General features: G+C 45.3%; 1 protein-coding gene and 1 non-coding gene across 4 annotated transcripts in view; both read left to right on the top strand.

Annotated features, from left to right (window-relative positions):
- The window catches only part of LOC122548501 (solute carrier family 4 member 1 adaptor protein), a 153,699-nt gene that overhangs the window by 28,359 nt on the left and 105,418 nt on the right, over positions 1 to 19,922 (top strand). The window contains exons 2-4 of one of the 3 annotated variants that reach the window (XM_043687239.1): positions 3,543 to 4,225; positions 15,455 to 15,650; positions 18,857 to 18,979. In XM_043687239.1, the coding sequence (XP_043543174.1) occupies positions 3,543 to 4,225; positions 15,455 to 15,650; positions 18,857 to 18,979 (1,002 nt within the window). Of the gene's footprint in view, positions 1 to 3,540; positions 4,226 to 15,454; positions 15,651 to 18,856; positions 18,980 to 19,922 lie in introns of all 3 variants that reach the window. The other 2 variants (XM_043687240.1, XM_043687241.1) reach the window with 2 other exon arrangements.
- On the top strand, positions 2,421 to 2,578 carry LOC122548704. The gene has a single exon (XR_006311317.1). It is a non-coding gene; the product is annotated as a U1 spliceosomal RNA (small nuclear RNA).

Here is a 19,922-nt window from a genome sequence, read left to right as displayed (position 1 = left end):
CTCATTGATTTTATCCCTAATCAGTCCTTACCTTTCCAAATACATGTACATCCTGTCCCTCAGGATTCCCTCCAACAACTTGCCCACCACTGAGGTCAGGCTTACCAGTTTATAGTTCCCTGGCTTGTCTTTACCGCCCTTCTTAACCAGTCTTCCGGCACCTCACCTGTGACTATCGATGATACAAATCTCTCAGCAAGAGGCCCAGCAACACTTCTCTAGTTTCCCACAGAGTTCTCGGGTGCACCTGATCAGGTCCTGGAGATTTATCCACCTTTAACCGTTTCAAGACATCCAGCACTTCCTCCTCTACAATCTGGACATTTTGCAAGATGTTACCAACTATTTCCCTACAGTCTATATCTTCCATATCCTTTTCCACAGTAAATACTGATGCAAAATATTCATTTAGTATAGCCCATTTTCTGTGGCTCCACACAAAGGCCGCCTTGCTGATCTTTGAGGGGCCCTATTCTCTCTCTAGTTAGCCTTTTGTCCTTTAATATATTTGTAAAAACCCTTTGGATTCTCTTTAATTCTATTTGCCAACACTATCTCATTTCCCCTTTTTGCCCTCCTGATTTCCCTCTTAAGTATACTCCTGCTTCCTTTATACTCTTCTAAGGATTCACTCGATCTATCCTGTCTATACCTGAAATATGCTTCCTTCTTTTTCTTAATCAAACCCTCAATTTCTTTCGTCAACCAGCATTCCCTTTACCTAGCAGCCTTCCCTTTCACCCTGACAGGAATATACTTTCTCTGGATTCTTGTTATCTCATTTCTGAAGGCTTCCCATTTTCCAGCCGTCCCTTTACCTGCGAACATCTGCCTCCAATCAGCTTTTGAAAGTTCTTGCCTAATGCCATAAAAATTGGCCTTTCTTCAATTTAGAACTTCCATCACGATTTTAAAACAAATAGAATTTTTCAGCTAGATCACTTTTTTTTTTAACCATTAGCACACACTGCACACCCTCACCATCTGTTTCACTCGGTCCACCCCTCCTTTGTTGGCTTAGAATCATCGTTTTTAGGCCCCCTTCAGTTCCAAAGAAAAGTTATTGGGCTTGAAATGTTAACTCTGTTTCTCTCTTCACAAACACTACCACACCTGCTGAGTTTCTCCAGCCCATCCTGTATTTATTTCAAAAAGGGACAAACAGGTTGGTTTGTAGTGCAAGTCTGAGATGTTTGCACCCAGGCAATGTTAGGTGAAGGAATACAGTGTATCAAAGTTTCAATATTTTTGAATACACAATAATAAGATGTACTAATAAATGAATAAATACGGAACTCTTGCCATTATGCTCAGAACATACTGTTTATATGGCCCCATACAGGCAGGAAACATTTTTTATTCACTTGTAGGACATGGATGTCGTGAGTTGGGCCAGCATTTGTTGAAAGTCCTGAGGTGCCCTCGAAGGTGCCAGTCTGCCTTCTTGAACCACTGCAGTCCTTGTGTTGTATGCAGAACCCACACTGCCATTAGGGGGGAAATTCCAGGATTTTGACCCAGTGAACTGAAAAAAACGGCAATGTATTTCAAAGTCAGAATGGTAAGTGGCCTGGAGGGGTGAAATGTAAGCGGTGGTGTTCCCATGTATCTATTTCACCAGATGGCAGGGCTCATGGGTTTTAAAGGACCTTTGGTGAATTTCTGTAGGGTATTTGTAGTTGGTACATACTGCTGCTACTGAGTGTCAGAAGTGGAGGTGGTGGATGTCTGTGAATATGGTGGCAATCAAATGGGTTGCATTGCCCTGGGCGATGTCTAGAATTTCATAGAATCCCTACAATGTGGAAACAGGCCCTTCAGCCCAACAAATCCTCCAAAGAGTAACCCAGCCAGACCCATTCCCCTACCCTATTATCCTATATTTACCCCTAACTAATGCAGCTAACCTACACATCCCTGAACACGTTGGGCAATTGAGCATGGCCAGTTCACCTAACCTGCACATCTTTGGATTGTGGGAGGAAACCAGGGCACACGGAGGAAACCCACAAAGACATGGGGAAAATGTGCAAACTCTGCACAGACAGTCGCCTGAGGCTGGAATTGAACCTAGCTCCCTGGCACTGTGAGGCAGCAGTGCTAACCACTGAGCCATCATGCCACCCATGTCAAGCCTCTTGGCCCTTGTTGGAGCTTCACTTATCCAGGCGATTTGAAAGTATTCCATCAAATCCATGGCTTGTGTTTTGTAGATGGTGGACAGGTTTCGAAAGCCAGGAGGCGAGTTACTCGCTGTAGTATTCCAACTCTAAATGCTAAGAGGATGTTCCTGTCATGAGAATCTGGTACCAGAATGTATAGTCTCAAAATAAAGAAGCACCAATATAAGACTGAAATGAGGAATTTGTTCCAAGGATTGAGAGTGTTCAGAATTCCTTGCCACAGAGAACTGTGGGGTTATACTGAGCTGGTAAGGGAGAGGCCATGATCATGAAGGTGGTTCTCCCAGATTGAAGCTAGCCCATTGCCTTTTATGTGCTGACTGTGTGTGATGTTTCCAAATATTCATATGCAAAATTTGTGGTAATGGGAGATGGCATTGTCGGTGAGTAGCTTGATTGCAATGTTAAAGATGACTTTCATCATTTGCTGATTATTGAGTATAGATTGGTGGGACGGTGATTGGCTGAGTTGCATTTGTCCTGTGTTGTTTTTTATTGGACATCTGGGCAATTTTCAACATTGTCAAGCTGATACCAGTATTGTAACTGTACTGGAACAGCATGTCTAGGAAGGTGGCAAGTACTGGAGCACAAGTCTCCAGTACTATTGCGAGAATGTTGTCAGTGGTTGAAGCCTTGGCTGCAGTTCCAACTGTCCTTTGTGAAGTGTGAATATCATGTGAATCAAAATTGGCCGAAGACTGGTATCTGTGATACTGGGGACCTGTGGAGCAAGCCTGTGCAATTACATTGAGACCCATTCTCTGCAGGCTTTGGGAATCATGTGCCCACACCTTCAGGGAGTCACTAATAGCAGTCATATGAGCCAGAGCCCTCGACTTCTACTCTCCTCATAGCAGAACAGTGGCACATTAACAGCCTTAACAGCTCCACAAGGCCCTTCCTGGTGTGTGTAATTTAGCTGCTTTCGAAATAAACTCATTGAGCACCTCATCATTGTGTTTGGAGAGCTGCAATTTGAGTGCAACTTAAGAACAATACTTCGTTGCAAACGCTATATTAAGACAGCAAATGTTAATCTTAGCTACAAAATATATCAGTCATTTGATACAAATGTTTTTATTATTACTGTTGTTCTCTTGTAAGTGCTGTGTTTAGCTCCTATTCTTAACAACTTTTATCAACAATAACTCATATAAATGTAGAACAAGAGTATGCAGCAAAGAAAGAGGCTGCTAGCTCTTTGCTTGTATAATTTCAAATAATGCTTCAACCTTAAATTTTAACCGTAGTCCTGATCTTTCCTCTGCTTCAGATGGTAATGTTCTGTTCTCCCACAACAGATACATGAGTTGTAGGACCATGTGATGCTTTGTAACACAGTTCTTTTTGTGGCAGGTGCATTAAATGGTGATGGTTTTAAGAAACCTTCACTCCCTTTGGCTCCGCCGCAGAAGAAAACTCTCCATTCAAGCCTTCTGCATACAGGCCCAGAATTAACTGAAAGTGTTGATATTGTCGGGGAGTCCGGGGTGAAAGCTGCACCAGCTGTGGAAAGCTCTGCAGGTCATGACGAAGAAACTCGACCTGAGCTCCAAGAAAGACCCGCACCAGATCAGCGGCCTATTGAGAAAACTCATCCCAATCTTATATCACTGCCAAAGAAGCCCAAGTCAGCAGCCATCAGGTTACCTTCAGATAAATACAAGCCATGCCCTCCACTCCCATATGTGGAGCCACCATGGGGAGGGTTAGCAGAAGCCCCTTACAGCTTTGAGATCCTCAAGAATGGCAGCATAATCTCGGACATAAGTCTGAATTCAAAGAGCTTTTATGTCGTTGGGAGGCTTCCAACCTGTGACATCTCTCTTGAGCATCCTTCCATTTCTCGGTACCATGCCATAGTGCAACACAGACGAGTTGCTGATGGCGAGAGTGGAACTGGATTTTATGTTATTGACTTGAACAGCACTCACGGGACAGTAGTAAACAAACAGAAAGTCAAACCGAACTGCTACCAAAGACTTAAAGTTGGCCATGTTATTAAATTTGGAGGGAGTACAAGACTCCTTGTGTTGCAGGTGAGAATGGAGTCAACTTCAAAGGAAAGCGCATGTTGGCTGTATAATGGTGCAGTGTATTATTTTTATACTAAATTTAAAGTCCTGAAATGTTTAAAAACACCTAATGGTGTGTTATGGACCAGGCCAGATATCCTCAAAACATTTCAAGAACACAGCCCAGACCCTAACTTTGCAAGTTGTTTTAAGCAGGAAGGATGCAGCTGGTCAAACCACTTAGTTTTAAACAAAACAGGATTTAAATACAAGATTACCGAATGAAGCATAAACAAACGAGAATAGAATACAGACTAACTTAAACTATCTGAAAACCCAACAGATCGTCCCAACTTAATTATGCTGTTCCAAATACTTGCAACAATCCCAATAAACACCCCTTGGCACAAAATGGTAAAAGCGAACACAGGGTCTTATAGGAGAGAGAGAGGTGGCAGCATGGAACACCCTCTTCCATGTAGCTGTTTTTTGGATCAGCAGCCTCAAGGCGACCTGACTGCTTTCACTAATTAGCCAGACTGCAAAAACCAGAGAACAACTGAGCTGAGAGAACTGGCCATTTCCCTTTCATTGTACACATTTTTTTTTAAAACTCGTAAGCCTTTTGCCTGGGGGAGCTATAATCTGTTAGTTATAATCAAACTGGCCCTAAAACCCATCCAAAGCCAGACTTTTCAGAATCGCTGCTTTTACAACCTCCCTGAAAAAAAACCAAGGACAGCGTAACCTTGTTAAAGGAGCAGCATCATCACAGGTGGCATACTGACAACCATTTGCAATTCAGTCTTGTTCTTAAGTTCCAAGTGCAATCCAAGAACGAACCAAGGTTAGAAGGGCAGACCCTACCTGTTAGATTAAGCTTAATAATGCCTCAGAAGGTATATTTTTTCTGTTCGGGTGAAATGCCTTCAGCAAAATGCATTGTACAGTGTATATTACTGTGTAGAGAAGTGAATTCTAGACATGACAAATATCCAAGAGAAAAGTTTTAGACAAGTGAGGATTATTGTACCCACATTTCACTTGCACACTAATGATTCACTTGACAGTGGAGAATCTTCTCCACAGAGTTTGAATAGATTCAAAACTGGATATTCACACAAAGCAATTCCTGCCCACAACACTGACAGACGCCAGGTTGGAATAGCAAGTTGGTGTATGTTTATTCTCATTCAGGCTGCTTATAATGCATATTCTCGGCTGCGAGCCCATGTTGCAAACAGTATTGATCTCCTGAACAGCAGTAACAAGGGGTCAATTGAAGTCTGTCCAAGGACTATTGTGTTGCTGATGCTATACTTTAAGTTGAACCAGTTAACTGCAGCAGAGTGTAATTTTAACTACTGATGGCCATAGGCCTTTTTAATCAAAATAGGGGTGACACGATGACTCAGTGGTTAGCACAGTGGTCTCACAGTGCCAGGGATCAAGGTACAATTCCAGCCTTGGGCAACTGGCTGTGTGGAGTTTGCACATTCTCCCCATGTCTGCTTGGGTTTCCTCCTACAGTCCAAAGATGTATAGGTTACATGGATTGGCAATGCTGAATTGACCATAGTGTCCAAGGATGTGTAGGCAAGGTTGATTAGCCATGGGAAATACAGTGTTACAGTGACAGGGTAGTGGGGTGAGTATAGGTGGGATGCTCTTCAGAGAGTTGCTATAGACATGTTGGGCTGAATGGTCTGTTTGTACACTGTAGGGATTCTATGTTTAGCAGCTGTATGTTCTGTGTAAAACAGTCAATTGAAGTGAATTAGAAAATAAGTCTTGGAACATTAACTCAGCCAATGAAAGAATGGCTCATTTCCTAACAACCCCATTCTTCTTTGAGATGCTGGAAAAACCCTGTTCCAGTCACTAAACTGATTGACAGTGATCCTCTGAACTACTTTGATACACTTCATTATGTTAATTGTGCTATACAATTGCAAATTTTATTACAGCTTAGCAAAACCATATTGCCCTTTCTTTTCAAATAATAGAATTCTATTGAGTTGCTCTTCACAGTTAGAAGAATTGCTGCAGTACTGGTTAATACTGGAAAGGATGGACAGAAAACATCCTGATTAGTTTCTGAGAGACCACTAAACTCCAGCATTGTCCCCTGACAATATATTAAAACAAACCTGAATTTAAGCCAGTATAATTCAGTCTGTTGTTACATTGAAAAAAAATGCTCTGTCCACAAATAACTTGAGATTTGGAATGACAGAATCTAATCAGAATTGTTTTTCAAGGATTGATTGGACACAGTACAAATGGTAAATGCTCACCCTTGGTAAAGTGGTCATCCTCTTGAACCAACATGAAAGTTGAAGTGAAAATCAGCGCAAGCTGCTAAATCCTGTTTGTTTCTACTTGTGAGCAATACACCCTGTCTAGCAGCTGTCACTGAATTGCCTACCAGAGATTTTTTTTCTTTCAAACGGTGCAACCAAAAGCCAAGGTTTCTACAGATACCACTTTAATTTGTTTTCTCCCTTGCATCACTTCCACTATCGTGTGGTTTTATGGAATTTTTGAAATTTAGAGTTTTTAAAAGAAAAAGCCATTCAGTCCATTGTATCTGCCAACCTAAAAGGAGCTATCCAGCCTATTTGTACATTGCAGCTCTTGGTCCTGTGGTTACAGCGTTTAAAGTGCATGTCCAAGGACTTTTTGCAATGAGGTGTTCTGCCTTTGGGCATGCCAATCTTCCTCACAGCTGTGATTTTTGTTTCTTTAAATGACATGACTTTTTAAATCCCCCTTTCTCTCATGTACGGAAACCCTGTAACGAATGATGTGGGGTTGCAATTTGCACCATTCTTTAAACCACGTTCCCAGAAATAGCTACAATATCATACTTCCAAGTGGGTGTCTGTGTTCAGCTCATTTCCTTTATTTATTAGACTATTTTCATTGGAGCAAACATCATTAATAACTGGCAACTCTTTTGTCTATTTTCTATCTTCTGTAATGTTGCCTTTTGTTCAAGTGTATTAAGCCTCAAAATTTCACTGTTTTTCTGTTTTCTCAATCTACACCTGGCTCCCCGTTCCCTCTTTCAAGCTTGTTTATATCCTCCACCTCCAGCTGCAGTGAAACTACTCCTTTTGCCCGAAACGTTGATTTTCCTGCTCCTCGGATGCTGCCTGACCTGCTGTGCTTTTCCAGCACCACTCTGATCTAAACTCTGGTTTCCAGCATCTGCAGTCCTCACTTTTGCCGAGTTGGTTTTCCTTTAAACTTGTCCAATTAAGCTGTTCTGCAGACCTGATCCAACTGTTTCAGAATTCAAAAGCCCTCCTTCCAGGGCCATATCTTTATTCACACATTCATTTGCACAAACCTGTTGTTTCTGTGCACACTGGCCCCAGGAGTCTTTGAGGAATTACCATCTTTCGGGCCCTACTCATTGATTTACAGTACAACCTCGATTATCTGAATTTCAGATTACCAAACAAGATCTCAAAGCCCTGGAAAAATGTTATTAAATTTAAATACAAGCATCAGCGAGAGCCAGCAGCCTGGGCTGGCAGCGGGAGCAGGAACAGAGTAGCCACGGGCACCCTGTTCCTGCTACATGCAGCAACCACGGGCACCCTGTTCCTGCTATAGCCTATGCCATGGGCATCCTGTTCCTGCTATATGCCGCTGCCACGGGCACCCTGTTCCTGCTATTGCCACTGCCACGGGCACCCTGTTTCTGCTATATGCAGTCACCACGGGCACCCTATTCCTGCTATATACAGCCACCAAGGGCACCCTGTTCCTGCTATTGCCACTGCCTCCGGAACCCTGTTCCTGCTATATGCCGTCTCCACGGCACCCTGTTCCTGCTATATACAGCCACCATGGGCACCCTGTTACAGCTATATGCCACTGCCATGGGCACCCTGTTCCTGCTATATGCCGCTACCATGGGCACCTTGTTCCTGCTATTGCCACTGCCACGGGCACCTTGTTCCTGCTATATGCAGCCACCACAGGCATCCTGTTCCTGCTCTATGCAGCCACCACGGGCACCCTGTTCCTGCTATTGCCACTGCCTCCGGAACCCTGTTCCTGCTATATGCCATCTCCATGGGCACTCTGTTCCTGCAATATACAGCCACCATGGGCACCCTGTTACAGCTATATGCCACTGCCATGGGCACCCTGTTCCTGCTATTGCCACTGCCACGGGCACCTTGTTCCTGCTATATGCGGCCACCACAGGCACCCTGTTCCTGCTATATGCAGCCACCACGGGCACCGTGTTCATGCTATATGCCGTCGCCACGGGCACTCTGTTCCTGCTATATGCCCCACCACGGGCACCCTGTTCCCGCTGTATGCCGCCACCACGGGCACCCTGTTCCCGCTGTATGCCGCCACCACGGGCACCCTGTTCCCGCTATATGCAGCCACCACGGGCACCCTGTTCCCGCTATATGCAGCCACCACGGGCACCCTGTTACTGCTATATGCCGCCACCACGGGCACCCTGTTCCTGCTTTATGCAACCACCAAGGGCACCCTGTTCCTGCTATATGCCGCTGCCACGGGCACCCTGTTTCTGCTATATGCAGCCACCACGGGCACCCTATTCCTGCTATATGCCGCCACCACGGGCACCCTGTTCCTGCTATATGCCACTTGCACGGGCACCCTGTTCCTGCTATATGCAGCCACCACGGGCACCCTGTTCCTGCTATATGCAGCCACCACAGGCACCCTGTTCCTGCTATATGTCACTACCACAGGCACCCTGTTCCTGCTATATGCAACTGCCACGGGATCACTGTTCCTGCTATTGCCACTGCCACCGGCACCCTGTTCCTGCTATGTGCAGCCGCCACGGGCACCCTGTTCCTGCTATATGCCCCACCACGGGCACCCTGTTCCTGCTATATGTCACTACCACAGGCACCCTGTTCCTGCTATATGCAACTGCCACGGGATCACTGTTCCTGCTATTGCCACTGCCACCAGCACCCTGTTCCTGCTATGTGCAGCCGGCACGGGCACCCTGTTCCGGCTATATGCCCCACCACGGGCACCCTGTTCCTGCTATATGCCCCACCACGGGCACCCTGTTCCTGCTATATGCAGCCACCACAGGCACCCTGTTCCTGCTATATGCAACTGCCACGGGATCACTATTCCTGCTATTGCCACCGCCAACGGCACCCTGTTCCTGCTATGTGCAGCCGCCACGGGCACCCTGTTCCTGCTATGTGCAGCCGCCACGGGCATCCTGTTCCTGCTATTGCCGCTGCCACGGTCACCTTGTTTGTGCTATTGCCACTGCCACGGGCACCCTGTTCCAGCTATATGCAGCCACAACGGCCACCCCGTTCCTGCTATATGCAACTGCCATCAGAACCCTGTTCCTGCTGTATGCAGCCACCACGGGCACCCTGTTCCTGCTGTATGAAGCCACCACAGGCTCCCTGTTCCTGCTATATGCCCCACCACGGGCACCCTGTTCCTGCTATATGCCCCACCACGGGCACCCTGCTCCTGCTATATGCAGCCACCACTGGCACCCTGCTCCTGCTATATGCAGCCGCCAAGGGGACCCTGGTCCTGCTATATGCAGCCGCCACGGGCACCCTACTCCTGCCACCAGAATCCTGCTCCTGCTGTATGCCGCCGCAACGGGCACCCTGCTCCTGCTATATGCAGCCGCCACGGGCACCCTGTCCCTGCTATATGCAGCCACCACGGGCACTGTGTTCCTGGTATTGTCACCGCCACGGGCACCCTGTTCCTGCTATATGCAGCCACCACGGGTACCCTGTTCCTGCTATATGCCGTGTCCACGGGCACCCTGTTCCTGCTATATGCAGCCACCACGGGTACCCTGTTCCTGCTATATGCAGCCACCACGGGCATCCTGTTCCTGCTATATGCAGCCACCACGGGCACCCTGTTCCTGCTATATGCAGCCACCACGGGCACCCTGTTCCTGCTATATGCAGCCGCCACGGGCACCCTGTCCCTGCTATATGCAGCCGCCACGGGCACCCTGTCCCTGCTATATGCAGTCGCCATGGGCACCCTGTCCCTGCTATATGCAGCCGCCACGGGCACCCTGTCCCTGCTATATGCAGCCGCCACGGGCACCCTGTCCCTGCTATATGCAGTCGCCACGGGCACCCTGTCCCTGCTATATGCAGTCGCCATGGGCACCCTGTCCCTGCTATATGCAGCCGCCACGGGCACCCTGTCCCTGCTATATGCAGTCGCCACGGGCACCCTGCTCCTGCTATATTCAGCCACCACGGGCACCCTGCTCCTGCTATATTCAGCCACCACGGGCACCCTGCTCCTGCTATATGCAGCCACCACGGGCACCCTGTTCCTGCTATATGCAGTCGCCACGGGCACCCTGTCCCTGCTATATGCAGCCGCCACGGGCACCCTGTCCCTGCTATATGCAGTCGCCACGGGCACCCTGCTCCTGCTATATTCAGCCACCACGGGCACCCTGCTCCTGCTATATTCAGCCACCACGGGCACCCTGTTCCTGCTATATGCAGCCACCACGGGCACCATGTTCCTGCTATATGCAGTTGCCACGGGCACCCTGTTCCTGCTATTGCCACTGCCACCGGAATCCTGCTCCTGCTGTATGCCGCCGCCACGGGCACCCTGCTCCTGCTATATGCAGCCGCCACGGGCACCCTGTCCCTGCTATATGCAACCGCCACGGGCACCCTGTCCCTGCTATATGCAGCCGCCACGGGCACCCTGTCCCTGCTATATGCAGCCGCCACGGGCACCCTGTCCCTGCTATATGCAGCTGCCACGGGCACCCTGTCCCTGCTATATGCAGCCGCCACGGGCACCCTGTTCCTGCTATTGTTGCCACCACTCGATCAGTTATCTGAACAAAGCACTTCCCAACCGTCTTGTTCGAATAATCGAGGTTGTTCAGTATATGCTAGTTGTCTCAAATCTGCCTGCAGAACCTTATCTGCTGCAGATGTGGGTGTTGACATCTCTTTGTTTAGCATTTGGAGTGTTGTAGTGGTTAGCACTCCTGTTTCACACAGTGCCAGTGACCCAGATGCGGTTCCAGCCTCAGGCGAGTCTGTGTGGGTTTCACCTGGGAGCTCCGGCTTCCTACCACAGTCCAAAGAAATGCCGATTAAGCGGACTGGCCCTGCTAAATTGATGTGAAAGGTAGGTGGATTAGCCGTATAAAATAAGACCGGGATGGGGATCTGGGTCTGGGTGGGATATCTTCGGAGGATTGGCGCACATTCAGTGAGTGGATTGCTTCTTTCAGCACTATTGGGATTCTGCGAATACCCTTCAATATTCCACAGATGCTCTGTGATCTCCTTGATCCTAGCACCATATCACCACAGAATCATTATAATCCTTTCGGAAGCACCCGTTATTACTATTGCTTTCCCAATTATCTTGTTCCCAGTATGACTGAATGAGACATGATGCCCGTCTTTGACTGTTCTCCCCAGAGAATCAGCACCCTCACCAGCATTCAGGACTGAAAACTGGTTAGAGAACGATGTATTCCAATGTCCTGTACTTGTGCACACTTGTCTGTCTGACCTTCTGCCATTCTCTTTTCTGCCTATGCTCTTAAGTTGAAGGGTGACCATCCTCCTCCAATAACCTGCTATCCACAAAGCCTCTCAGATCAGCTATTGTGATGCCAGTTGCTGTTCAAGCACTGAAATCTGGAACTCAAACTCCTCCAACTGACAACCCTCCACATAAGTATGGTTGAAGTGTCTTTGGAGTTCCCATGTGACAGAATATGAATTCAGATGTGAACATAATGTCCTGCTATAATCTTACATTTGGATCTCAGCAGAACAGATTTGAAGTCAAGACTTGCCCTAATTTGTTCGCTAGCTACTTGCCAGTCTGCTCTTTCCCAAGTACTCCTGCCCCTTTAGGTGTCATTTCACCTTACTACTTGACCCTCATGCTCCCTTACCTCCAAGCTGTTCAATTCTTCAATGAATTGATTAACTGTTAAAATATGTTATGCTTGCATATAGTGGAGATATTGAAGCCTTCTATTTAAACCCCTCAGGTTCTGGTGTTCCTCGCTCTGTATTGATTTTGATGTCACTCTGTCAGCATCTTTTTATTTTTCCTATGTTTGGCTTAGTGTGCTTCAATTTCTTTTTATGTCCGGTCTCCAACCGTTTTGCTATGATTTTTGGAATTTCCCATCTGCATATTCTCTCTGGTATCCAGGTATCTTTGAATTTACTTTTTTTTTGCCTTGGCCAATACCAGACCTGTTCACCAAAAGTCCAGGGTAACTTTTGCCCTTTGTTTATTTCTGCTGTAGCCTTTGAGAAAGTCTCTACACCCCTGCAACCTCCCAACAGAAGTTTTGGCAAATAGTTTCCCCACAATTTGTGTCCTGCCATACCACAGTTGCATGAAGAGGTCCCCTTTTGTCGGTGCAGCTTTTCCTTTGTTTTTTATGCTGTCCCTCAACACATTACAGGCTTAAATGGTAGGCACTTTATTTATAAATGTTTTTGTAATTTTTATTTTTAAATGTGAAAATGTGTTTTAGCATTTGTTCCGTGCACCATTAGCCTTTGAATCCATCACATCACAGAATGTTGCCCCTCTATGAGAAGGATATTATGCTGGAGAGGGTCCAGAAAAGATTTTCCAGGATGCTGCCAGAAATGGAGGGCTTGAGTCATAAAATAGGCTGATAGGCTCAGAGTTTTTCCACAGAAGTGTAGGAGGATGAGGGGTAACCTCAGAGAGGTTTATAAACTCGTGAGACACGTAGATAAGGTTCAAAGTTTGAGCGAAGATTTGTAGCTCGGGTGCTCGTTGCTGTGGTTCTGTTCGCCGAGCTGGAAGTTTTTGTTGCAAACGTTTCGTCCCCTGGCTAGGCGACATCATCAGTGCTTGGGAGCCTCCTGCGAAGCGCTTCTTTGATGTTTCCTTCGGTGTTTATAGTGGCCTGTCCCTGCCGCTTCCGGTTGTCAGTTTCAGCTGTCCGCTGTAGTGGGACAGACCACTATAAACACCGGAGGAAACATCAAAGAAGCGCTTCGCAGGAGGCTCCCAAGCACTGATGATGTCGCCCATCCAGGGGACGAAACGTTTGCAACAAAAACTTCCAGCTCGGCGAACAGAACCACAGCAACGTAGATAAGGTGAATAGCAAAGGTCTTTTCCCGAGGGTAGGGGAGTTCAAAAGGAGGGGAAATAATTTTAAGGTGAGGGAGTTAAAAAGGACATGAGGGCATTTTTTTTTTTACAGAGTGGTTTCTGTGTGGAATGAACTGCCAAACGAAGTGGTGGTTGCAACGTTAGAACTTTTATAAGACATTTGGATAAATACATAAAGAGGATAGGTTTGGATGAAAAAGGGCCAAATGCAGACAAATGGGATTTGTTTAGTTTGGGGACATGGTTGGCATGAAGTAGTTGAGCCAAAGTGTCTTTTCCATGCTGTATGACTCTGATTTTATATATAATTACTTCAGCGTATCCAGTACCATTCCTATCATGTTATTTTTGAAGCAGTTACTTTCTATCAAAAGGTATTTCTGGTGATGCTCAGCTATCTTTACTTTGCTAGCGAGCCTTTGCATCCTACGTTTCAGTCACAGATATCTCTCTCCTAATTCCCTCACTGCTGCCACCCAATCTCAACACCACATTGAAAAAACAAGCTTGATGCTGGGTTATACAAATATACCAAATCTTGTATTTAAGTGCCTTGCTGTAGTACCCATCCCAGGATGCTTTGTTGGGACACAAAATGATTATTAAAAATTGTCACGAGGCCATATGTGCTAATGTTAGGACAGGGCTTAATCAATGGGTTTACTTAAATGAGGAGAGAAAGACCAATTGATTCAGGGAGAAATTCCAGTGCTTATGAACTGAGCAAGTGTTAGCACAATGTCAATGATAGAACAATGAAAACCAGGGACATGTAAAAGGCACAAATGGGATGATTTCTGAGATCTCTGTAGGTAATGAGGTGGCACAGTGATTAGCACTGCTGCCTCACAGCGCCAGAGACCCAGGTTCAATTCCCGCCTCAGGCAACTGACTGTGGAGTTTGCACATTCTCCCTGTGTCTGCATGGGTTTCCTCCAGGTGCTCCAGTTTCCTCCCACAGTCCAATAGTGTGCAGGTTAGGTGAATTGGCCATGCTAAATTGCCCGTAGTATTAGGTGAAGGGGTAAATGTTGGGGAATGGGTCTGGGTGGGTTGCGCTTCGGCAGGTCAGTGTGGACTTGTTGGGCCGAAGGGCCTGTTTTCACATTGTAAGTAATGTAATCTAATGAGATTGGGTAACACCTGCCCAGCTTCTAGTCAAACTGAGAGAAAGGCAAAAGCATGTACTAATTACAAAGACATGTGAACCACTTGTCATCCTCCTGGTTTGTTATGTCCCTCCTCTTCAGATCCATTCACGTTCATGAATGACGGCTGCCACTTTAACACTGTCTCAATTCTAGCTCCAGGAAGAAAGCATTCAGAGAAAAGAACAAAAGAGAGCAAGAGTATGAAACATAAAATTGTTAGAGAATTTAGATAAATCTTTGCACCCTGTACCCTCCCACCAATACACCTTGTTTGTTGATGTAATTTTTTTTGGCCATCTGTTTCCATAACTACTTCCTTTAATCAATGCATGAAATGAGAGATTATGTTTTAAAAAGATATAACTAGATAGTTCTGTTTTATTTCTCTTATATAGAAAATAGGAGTCAGACTCGGCTATTTGGCCCCGCAAGCCCGCTCTGTCATTCAGTACAATCATGAGTGACCATTTAATTCAGTACTCTGTTCCTGCTTTCTTCCCACACCCTTTGAGCCCTTCAGCCCTCATATCTATTCCTGCAGCCCTGCACCAAACAGAAGTAAATATTTAATGTTGTTAAAAGAGTGGCAGGGTGATATATTAACCTAATTTCTCAGGCAGCCCATGCAGCCACTGTTACAGTTATCCAATGCAGGTTAACCTCTTGTACGTTTGTTGTTGTAAGTTTTTGTTACCTTCGCAAACTGTTTTATCATTTGTTCTATTGGGCAATTTTTTAAACCGGTTAATTTGAGTGACCCAGTAACAATGCCACCTCAACATTAAACACTAAACTGGGATAACTGAAATGAAGTATCCCTGGAGTTTTGTCCTAACGTTGTATTATGGGACTGGTCAGGTTATTAAAGGAGGATCCTATGATCTTCCAGATTTATTTTAAATTTCATGATGCTATTTGTGTGCAGGGCCCAGAAGAGGATGAAGATGAGGAATCTGATTTCACTGTGACTGAGCTGGTGCAGAGGAGCCAGCAGCACAAGCAGCTGGAGAAACGAATGCTGGGTGAAGATTCTGATGAGGATGAAAGTGCGGATGTTGAGTCAGTGGAACAGCCCAGGCCACCTGCAGCCAGCAGTGTCACTGGTTGCACGTGGGGAATTGGTAGGTGCACCTACAATGTAGAGGGCTGGAGAATTGCCAACTTAATGAGCTGATTCAAAAAAACCTAAAGATAAGCATAGCAATGTCTGTCTAATCAGTTCAACTACAATGGTAGACAAACTTCCAGCAACAATTATATACAGTAGGATTAAGAGTAAAAATGCCTGTAGTCCTACTGGACCATAGGGCTGCTCTCTATTATTAGCCACATGGGAAAATATGGATTAATTTGGAAGAGTCAACATGAATTTGTTGTGGGGAAAATTATGTCTAACTAACCTGGAGGAGATTTTGAAGAAGTAACAGAGGATTTTTACTTATTCCTTTGTGGGATGTGGGTGTTGCTGGCTAAACCAGCCTTCCTAATTGCCCAGAGGGCAGTTTTGAGCCGCATGGCTGTGTCATATATAAGGCCATGAGAAAGAGGAACAGGAGTAGGCTATTTGGCCCCTCAAGCCTGATCTGCCATTCGTTAGGGTTATGGATGATCTGACATACTTCGCATCCGCTTTGCTTCCCTTTCCCCTTGATCCTTGATTTCCCCTACCGATCAAGAATCTGTCTCAGCCCTGAATATACACAAGGGCTCTGCCCCCACACCTCTCTGTGACAGGAAGTGCGAAAGACACTCAACCCCCTGGATGAAGAAATTCCACTGCATTTCTGTCTTAGATTTAGGTTTGCATTAGATGTGTAGGCAACACCTTTAAAATGCTGAAGAGTTCTGCATGGTGAATTTATTACTGTTGATTGGGCAGAAAAGTAGAAAGTGGAATTCAAACTGTAGAAGTGCAAGGATATCGATTTGGGGAGGGTGAACAAAGCAAAGGAATGCACAATAAACAGGAGGTTATTGGGAAGAACAGAGGAAAGAAGAAGCCTTGTACTGTTTGTCTATTGGAACCTGTAGGTGGCAGAACTGGCCAATGAAGTGGTGAAGGTCTATTAGACTTGCAAGCCTCCCCACAATGATTCTGGTCCTACTCTTGTTTAATTGCAACCCATCCACCTTGTACAGGTCCTACTGCCCCCAAAAATGATTCTAATGCTCCAGAACCCCAACATTGTCCCCTCTGTACCAGCTGTGCATTCATCTGGACTAATCACCTATTCTTTGCTCACGAGCATGTGGTGCCAGCAATTACTGTCTTTTGAGTCCTATTCTCTAATGTGCTTCCTAGTTTCCAAAATTCTGCTTAGAGAATCTCATCTTTTTTTTCTGCCTATGTCATTGATACCAATATGTACTGCAATCTCTCTCTGACCTTGCCTTTCAGAATGCCCTGTAGCTATTCAGTGACACCCCTGACCCTGGCACAAGGGAGGTAACATACCATCTTGGAGTTGACAGGGTTGGAGGATTTGAGCTATAAGGAGAGGGTGAACAGGCTTGGGGCTGTTTTCCCTGGAGGCCAAGGGGTGACTTATAGAGGTTTATAAAATTATGAGGGGCATGGATAGAGTAAATAGATAAAGTCTTTTCCCTGGGGTCAGGGCATCCAAAACTAGAGGGCATAGGTTTAGGGTGAGAGGGGAAAGATATGAAAGAGACCTAAGGGGCAACTTTTTCACATAGAGGGTGGTACATGTATGGAATGAGCTGCCAAAGGAAGTGGTGGAGGCTGTTACATATGCAACATTTAAAAGACATTTGGATGGGTATATGAATAGGAAGGGTTTGGAGGGATTTGGGCCAGGTGCTGGCAGGTGGGACTAGATTGGGTTGGGATATCTGGTCGGCATGGACATGTTGGACCGAAGGGTCTGTTTCCATGCTGTACATCTCTATGATTCTAGATGCTTTCCTTTATGGGATATAATATTGGAAATATAAAATGCTAGTTAAGCCACTACTGGAATTTTGTGTGCAATCCTGGTCATCACATTACAGGAAGTACAAAATCGCTTTGGGAGAGGGTGGATGGAGGAGGTTTTCATGTGTGTTGTCAGGGCATGAAAATTGTTGCTGTGAGGAATGATTGCACAGACTAGACTTTTGAATGGAACAGAGAAGGCTGAGGGGTGACCTAATCGAGGTGTATGAAATAACGAAGGATATGGATGTAGAGAAAACATTTTCACACAGAGGGTGTTAGATGCTTGGAATTTGCTGCTCAGCTTCATGACTGAGAAGGAATTCCTCGAGGAAATCTGGATCTGTGCCTGAAGGGATGTCATCTGTAGATCAGGTACTGGAATGAGGAGTTGAAATGGATGGCTAGTTTATTCAGCTACCTCACACTGTGGGCTAAATGGCCTGTTCCTGGGCTATCACCATTCTATGTTTCGATAACCAAGCTCGGAAATATGTGCCATTCTGATTAGTGTTTTTTGACCTTCATTAATTGCTGTGCACATTCAAGTCAACCATTGCTTGCTCTAAGTTCTATTAGGTAAGTAGAGTCTGAATTGTTTTTGGTGTATAAATAGAGTTATCAGTTCACAATCTTGAGTAAAAGATAATGTTGCATACAAGGACCCAGATGCTATAAAAATAAAGGAGCCAGTTGGAATGATGACCAACTGTTTTGAGGGGATTTCTTCATCCCAGTTTATCTTGTGCCAAGTCTGTGGCATTGATGCACCATCCTATCATCTTGTTGTCAGGTTTCTGTATTGTGCATTTTCAGTAAAGGCTTATGCAAGGAGTCATTTTCCAGACAACTGAGATGCGACAAATTCCTCAAGGTCAGAGTGTTTATGCAACAGAGTGCAGGGGACCCACATGCTGCAGTCAACGGAGACATTGTGATAGTGAAGCTATTCAGTATTTAGAAATGGACAACTTTCCTTCAGTGCTTCCCTTTTCTTTCCCTGTCTCTACCCTCCATTTAATATTTTGGGCCACCATCAGCCCCACACTGCAACATTTAACAGATTACCACTTAAGAAGTAAACCCAGTCAAGAAAACAAAATAAATTTTTGTGGAATGAAAACTGTCATCCGTAAAAAGTGAACATGTTGATTGATGAATGAGTCCCCATCAAGTTCAACCAGAAAAATAATTTTGCTTCTTCCAGTATATCACTGTTTCCCTACCTTCCCACTTGCACCCAGCTATTTCCTTTTGCTAGACTTGGTCCAAGACCATCAGAAGTGAGACTGTATCTCACTTGGCAGCCAGTGATCTACAGTTCAATGAATTAGCATATAAAGTAGGTTGTGTCTGCTAAATTTGTGAATTTATTTTTTAATATTTCAACAGTTGAGGATGCAGTGGAAGATGAAAGTGAAGACAACCCATATTCCATTGAATTCCAGGAGGACCGCGAAGCTTTTTATATCAAAGACCCGAAGAAAGCACTCCAGGGTTTCTTTGATAGGGAAGGTATGTTTTTTCCAAACAAAGTCTCTGCTACCAGAAAATGAAACGACCACTGCAAAATTAAAAACTGTCTCAATGTCAGGAAAGATAACATTATTTCAATAAATGTAATATTTTAAGCATTAAAACAGCCAGGTTATGTGATCTTACTTTTCATTTTTAGTTTCCTCCAGCCTTTCCTGAAGGCAAAAGACTTTGCTGGAATGCAATCTGCTTAATCTGTCAGCTTTCCAGTTCCTTGTCCCTTCAGCATTTCTTCATTTGTTTACGCAGACATTAATTGTCAGTTAGATGTTTGACAATGGAAGGCATCACAACAAAGTCATCATGTCCTAGGTGGAGTAAGATACTCGAGACCTTCAGGGAAAAACAATCTGAGTTTAAACCTAGTGGTCAGCTTTTTAAAAATTCACATTCATGATTCTACTTGCCATAACCTTGCCCTTCCATATCTCTATAAACTCCTCCAGCACTTAACTGTCTAAGGTCTCTGTGGCCCTTCAATTCGGGGAGAATGCGAGTAAGTGGTGTTGAAATATCCATCAGCCATGATTGAATGGTGGAGTGGACTCAATGGGCTGAATGGCCTTACTTCCATTCCCTATGTCTTATGGTCTTAATCCTGGCCTCTGGTAAATCCTTGCTGCACCAGAGATGATTATGTCTTCATTTACCTGGGCCCTAAATTATTCAATTAATTCATAGTTGTACAATTGTAAAACACAAATAGTCCAACTTGTCTAGCTGACCAGATATCCTAAATTAATCTAGTCCCATTTGCCAGCATTTGGCCTATACCCCTCAAAATCCTCCCTATTCATGTACCATTACCCTTTTAAATGTTGTAATTGTACCAGCATCCACCGCTTCCTCGTCAGCTCCTTCAATACATGCACCATACTCTGCATGAGAACATTGCCCCTAAGGTGCCTTTTAAATCTTTTCC

The sequence above is a fragment of the Chiloscyllium plagiosum genome, chromosome 3, assembly GCF_004010195.1.
Source record: "Chiloscyllium plagiosum isolate BGI_BamShark_2017 chromosome 3, ASM401019v2, whole genome shotgun sequence".
NCBI classification, from domain to species: Eukaryota; Metazoa; Chordata; class Chondrichthyes; order Orectolobiformes; family Hemiscylliidae; genus Chiloscyllium; species Chiloscyllium plagiosum.
Note: the sequence above shows the minus strand (reverse complement) of the source record. Positions and strands in the feature narration are given on the sequence as shown.